Source organism: Triticum dicoccoides, chromosome 5A (genome assembly GCF_002162155.2).
Source record: "Triticum dicoccoides isolate Atlit2015 ecotype Zavitan chromosome 5A, WEW_v2.0, whole genome shotgun sequence".
NCBI classification, from domain to species: Eukaryota; Viridiplantae; Streptophyta; class Magnoliopsida; order Poales; family Poaceae; genus Triticum; species Triticum dicoccoides.
In genome coordinates this window covers 665,105,080-665,111,079 of record NC_041388.1, presented here as the reverse complement: position 1 = coordinate 665,111,079, position 6,000 = coordinate 665,105,080, and the positions used below count along the sequence as shown (strand labels likewise).

The following is a 6,000-nucleotide window of genomic DNA, read 5'->3' as shown; positions in this document are numbered from 1 at the left end:
GGGGGGGATTTTGAGTTGGCAGTTGGGAGGGAGGGGAGAGCTTGGCTTGGGGTGGGAAGTGGGAAGAGGACGCCACCGCCGGTGGAGAAGGAGGCAGAATCTTTTCGTTATTTACGGGTCCCTGCCACTGAGGGGTGAGGGCCAGATAGGTCGATCGTCGTCGGGTCGCGAGAAAAGGCGCAGCAGCGTCTGGCGTCGCCGGCAAGCACGCACGCCCGCCACCCCTCCCCGATTCCACTGATTAAACCCTCGTCTATCACCGTGCAAATCATTGCTTTATCTAATTAATCACACGCTAATGCACTCGTACATACGGTACTCATAAGTATTTATGTAATTAAAGACAGGCAGTGGCTACTTCTCAGCTCCTCCAATCCGTTACGAAGGTAGGGCCTCTTTGATTCATAGGATTTTCAAAACGCGGGAATAGAAAAAACATGAGATTAGAGTGGAATGTCGTCTTGAATTCTATAGGGTTGTACGAGTGTTTGATTGTGCATAGAAAAGACGCGGGATTCTTTTAAGCAAGTTTGAGTGGATGGGGTGTTTCCTATGAAATCTAGTGCAAATGAATCCTATGAAAAAATTTCTATGGTTTACAATCCTTCAAATCAAACAACCAAGATGGAAAAAAATTCTAAGAATTAGAATGCTCCAAAATCTTTTGAGAATCCTTTGAATCAAAAAACCCGTAGTATCATACACCAGTATTATATGCATGATACTAGTATACTTCCTCCGTTCCATAATATAAGGACGTATTTTATACTAGTGATTCCACTACACCGGATTGTAGCATGGCACAAACCGTGCATGGTAGTAGGTTTGACGAACGAAAGCAAGTTTATACTACCATTAAAAACTAGTCTCTGCATAATCCAGGAGAATGCCAAATCCATGGTATGATTGACTGACAACTGATTTGCGTGCAATTAGGCTACGCTCTCTCTCGAATTCACTCGATCGGCGAAGGTGACGGGGCTGAAAACGAAACGGCGGCTCCAATCGAGCGAGCACCAAAAAAATCTGCGTACACCGCGACGCTGCTGCTAACGACTGCCTTTCGTGAGCGACCGAGCGAGCGAGACAGGTGCGCATATAAATTCCCCATTTTTTGTCGAAAGAGACCCTCTGTCCACTGGAATTGACAAAAGAGACCCCTTACGGACGAAATTGACAAAAGAGACCCCCTCACTAGTGGCGGCAGGCGCGGCAAGCGACACGTGTCACCTGCCGCCACGCCGTGAGGCGGCAGGCCCGGCCGCCACAACAGGAGGCGGCAGCCCGGCTATAATGGTGCGTGCACAGGCCAGCGTGCCGCGACGGAACGGGCCGCGCCAGGCGGGCCCGGCCGCCACCGGGTGAGGCGGCCGCCGCCGCTGCTGTCGCTACTCGGCCGACAAGGCCTGCTGCGCGCGGGCCCAGTGGGTGGGCCACGCCGCCACTAGCTGAGGCGGCACGTCCTGTGCTGCTGCACACGCGACAGTGCGCAGACGGCGCTGATTTCGAGGCGCGAGCTTGATGGTTGTGACTCCGACGCGCGGGAATATGGCCGCTTTTGGTTCTTTCGCCCGGGAATCCTGCCTTTGCTTCTTTTGCCTCAGCGGATGCGATGGCACTGGGAATCCGAGGCTACGCGAAACTGTTGTGCCGACACTACAGGGATCGTAAATATCCTCGCTTAATTTTCTCGCCATCATTTATCGTCTGAGCTTATAAAAGGAGGCACCGAGGCTCTCGTCCAGCCATCCTAGAAATTGCCAGTGCGCAAAGTGTGTAACACATTTTTTCAGTCGGTATGAGTTTGCCTTGCTCGGATCAAAGCATTAGGCCGAGGGAAATGAAGAATGCAAGTTTGCCTCCTGGGGTGGCAGTCCTGCGGTGTTGGTGTGGCGATCTTTGCAAGGTGAAGGAGGTGACGGATTTTTCAGATTGGTTGGGCATGAAGTTTTTCATGTGCGCCAATTATGAGGAAGATCCTGCCGTAGCTATTTCAGAGTACGACAAGCCTCCAGTATGCTTTAACCATCACGAATAGATATTGTTGGTATTTTCATTGATTCTTTAGTAACATTCTTGTTTCTTGTTGTAGTCTCCTCCGCCTCTGTGCATGTACTATCATTAGATTGACACGGAGAAGCCGGCTTGGGCAGTGACTGAGATTCATGAAAGAAGTCGCCGTGCGTGGAATAGTTTATTTGCGGAAGAGCGACGCGAGAAGGCGGAAGCTGAGGAGAAAGCAGAGCAAGAGAGAGAGTTAAAAGAATAATATGCGGAGCAACACCGTTTTTTTGAGGAAATGGGAAAGAAAAACAGGGAAGAGGCTCGTCGCATGGAGGAGCAGAAACGACAGCGAAAGGAGGCTCGTGAGGCAGAGAGGCAGAGAAAGAAGGAAGGGATTGTCAGGCCAAGGCAGCAGAAGAAGCTGGCGATGGAAAAGGAAAATATCCACGCTGGACTCAGTAGATTCCTGTGGTAGTATTTAAAATTCCGCAATCATTTGTATCTTTATTTCTGCACTTTAATGTAGCTTTATTTCAGGAGTTAAATGTAGGTATATTCCTACAATGTATCTTATTTTCAGTTATGCCGTGTCGTAATGGAAAAAAATATAGTTTAAGAATAAAGTAGTGGCATTTTCTTTCCCTCCACTAATATCGAACATCGTGCAACAACTACAAAATAAAATTAAGATAGAACATAATGCCCTACAATAACAGAGTACAAACTAATAATGCAAGTACATCCGAATTAAACGGTAGAACTGGAATAAAACTACATGAAGGCATCATCGTCATCCTCCATCGATGCAGAACTCTTGCCCTTCGAGGATGTAGAACTCTTACCCTTGGACGATGCAAAACTCTTGCTCTTCGAGGATGCAGTACTCTTGCCCTTAGACGATGCAGAACTCTTGCCCTTTGATGATGCAGCACCCGGAAGCGGCGGCATGAAGATATCATCTTCATCCTCGCTCTCCTCAGTCCATAAAAATGGATGCTTTTCTGCAGTCCTTCTGAAAGTTTCACTCTTCGGCTCCACTACATTCTTCCACCTTGCACGCAACCTAAGAAGTTCTTTACGTACCTCCTCATAGGTCCTTTCAGGCCACCCACACCTACGTAATTGGTGAGCCAACTCATTCATTATGGTGTCACTACCGGTGAGTTCGTCCCATGGAACTATCCTATTGTCCATCCTGAAATCGGTAGCTAGCCTCAGAAGAGTCCTGCTCATCCCAGGGTGAAAACTACGATCGAAAGGATAATGGGACATCTCGACTACACTACACTCGAATGCTTATCCAACTCCGTCTGAAGGGGGTTTTATAGGTAGAGAGGAGAAAATGGCGGGAAAGAACGAGTGCAGTATGGCGGGAAAGGGTTGGCGAGAACATATGGCAGGAAACGAGTGGCGGGAAGATATGGCGGGAAGGGGTTGGCAGAAAACGGATGGCGGAACATATGAAGGGAAAGCGTTGGCGGGAAAATATTGAGGGGAAAGCGTTGCCTGAAAATATTTTTTTCAATGTCTAAGACGGGCAATGGTTGCACAGTATTCATCAGCCAAAATATTAAAAAAAATTCATTTCGGCCTAACATAAGCAAAAGAATGGAGCGGGATAGTATGGCGGGAGATATAGGCGGGAAAAGTTGTTCCTGACTGGTGCATTTTTATTTCAGCAAACATAGATGTTCAAATCGAAAAGTCTGATACACACATATATAGATACAATGGGTCGCGCACGTGCATAGATGAATCACCCTACTTTACGACGACCACCTGGCCTTTCCTTACGACCGGAAGGCGACAAGCGATTAGGTGGCCGGGTCACACGAAGACCGCGGCCGTACTCCAATTCGGCTTCATGTGTCTGCGAGTCCTGCGTAGGTGGTGGAGTCGCGAATCCTTGTTGCGAACCTGAAGCGTAATTGTAGGCGTATGGTTGTGACTCCGGGGGGATAAAAGATGGGCCAATAACATCCCCTCCGAAGAACTCTGTAACTAATGATGTAACCGTGTCACCAAGATCATGTGATGCTCCCCGGAGGCCTGTGTTGACGCCATGATCATGTGATGCTCCCCGGAGGCCTATGTTGACGCCGCGTTGGGTGTTCTCATCGCCCCAATTAACATCAGGTGTGTCCTGCACATAGAAACATTTTAAGCAAACTGTTAGAAGATAATATATGATATCATTGTAAATGCATTGAAATGTAAACATGACTACCTGAGCATATCCCTCTCCTATACTGTCTGGCCATTGTACTTGGTGCTGGTTTAAATCTGGTACACGAGTCTCCTCGGGCATGGGGATCCCTCGCGTGGAGAGAAACGGCTGAGATCCCTCACCTTGGGTGTATGCATCATATCCTGTGTACGCATATGGGTTAGGGGAAAGAAATTGCTCAGGCATCGAATCCAAGCCCGTGCCATGGTCCTGAGATGTCTGCCCCTGACGAAGCTGCATCGAAGAAGAGCGATGCAGTGGCAGAGATGAGTCATGTCGTGGCAATGTCGTTCTAGTACTCGGACCCTCCCCCATTGCTCATGGCTCGTACGCGCCTCGCTCGGTCTGGACGACGGTGCCACACTCGGTCTGGCTGACCTCGCTACCGGCATGTATGCTCCAGTGGCAACGCCGTCGCCTCTACCGCATCTGAACTTCTTTGCCACGAATTGTTGCAAAAGTTTCTGGAATGTCTTGCGATATGGGCCCTGGGCCGGCATGCTATCCGTAGCCATCTGCCCTACTTCGTTGACATTTTCAAGCTGAACAATATTTGGATGTTATTTAGTTCAAATGATTATAAAATGATGGACCTAAAAAAGTTACAAGTGATTACCAGGTGGTCACGATAGTAAGCTGCATGCAGCTCAACATGTCTCCGCGCCTGCTCCTCTTGTGTGAGATGTGTTGGTATAGTAGCTGGCTGACTGGCCAGGCTAGCACGTGTGTTCATGCAGTACCACTGCTTGTACGCTTGATCTGTACTTCCATCGTACGGCCTGCAAAATTAAATAATTACATAAATCGTTGTGATGAAAGCAAAGCATCTTCACGCATCGTATGATCATCGTAAAAAAATAATGTACATAAAATATACCTAAGTTGACGCACTATATCTGCTAGCGCTTCATTTGTCCACTTGTGTACCCATTCACTGTTCTCTTCCCTCCAATCGTATAAACTCCAACCCCTGCCCATATTGGTTAGCCTGCAAATTATGTAACAAAGTGTGAGTTTAGTAAATTAAAAATGACACTAACTATTTAGGGATGTCACATCTTACTTATGTGTTTCCTCGTCGATACGTCTGGGAAAAGGTGGTGGAATTTCTTGATAGAGACCGAACTGTCTCATTACACGCTCTGGGTTGTAAGGTTCAACACACCACAGGAACAATAAGTTGCAGCGAGTCAGCCAGAATGCACTATCGGTCAACATGTCTGGTGTGAAGTGTCGAGCATCAAAGACCATTTTTAGCTGGTCCTGAGTCCACGGGTTCCATGTGACTTCTGCCTCATCAAGTATCTCAAACTGCTGGTGGTACATAGGGTAACAATTTTTCGCAATATCTGGAGACCAACGTTTCCGTGCCTTTGTCCACCTGGTGGCCATAGTTGCGCTAGCACCCTCGCCAAAGTCATATGGGTATATGGGTTGTACTATACGAGGTCGTCCTACAGGGAGGTATTACCAGGACCACAACTGTAGAAACTCATAGGCGACACAAAGTAATGGAGCTTTTTGTGCGAAAGAGGTTTTTTGCGTGGCATCACACAAGCCTCTGTATGTATGAGATAGCATGGCAGAACCGAAGCTGTATTTTGGCTGCTCGGGTAAAGGTTCATCTATCATATTCTCTGCAATGTAGATGAGACCAGGGACAACAACGTCCCCATGTGAATTTGGAAATAGATTCCCGAGGAGCCACAACAAATATGCAAACAGATGTCTTTTTCTCGTCTCCTCATTGGCGAAGCTAGATAAATTAA

General features: G+C 47.8%; 1 protein-coding gene across 1 annotated transcript; it reads right to left on the bottom strand.

The window, feature by feature from the left end:
* Positions 1–4,136: 4,136 nt before the first annotated feature.
* LOC119300388 (serine/threonine-protein phosphatase 7 long form homolog) lies at positions 4,137–5,693 on the bottom strand. Its single transcript, XM_037577364.1, has 6 exons — positions 5,295–5,693; positions 5,109–5,219; positions 4,848–5,010; positions 4,618–4,773; positions 4,354–4,465; positions 4,137–4,147 (listed from the first exon to the last, which is right to left on the bottom strand). The coding sequence occupies exons 1-6, from the start codon at positions 5,621–5,623 to the stop codon at positions 4,137–4,139; spliced, it is 882 nt and encodes a 293-aa protein (XP_037433261.1). The 5' UTR covers positions 5,624–5,693.
* Positions 5,694–6,000: the final 307 nt, after the last annotated feature.

Coding starts and splice junctions, on each gene's coding strand:
- LOC119300388 (XM_037577364.1), bottom strand. CDS start 5,623: ATGGCCACCAGGTGGACAAAGGCACGGAAACGTTGGTCTCCAGATATT. Junction 5,011..5,108: donor GATATAGTGCGTCAACTTAG/GTATATTTTATG, acceptor TTAATTTTGCAG/GCCGTACGATGGAAGTACAG. Junction 4,466..4,617: donor CCACTGGAGCATACATGCCG/GTAGCGAGGTCA, acceptor TCTTCGATGCAG/CTTCGTCAGGGGCAGACATC.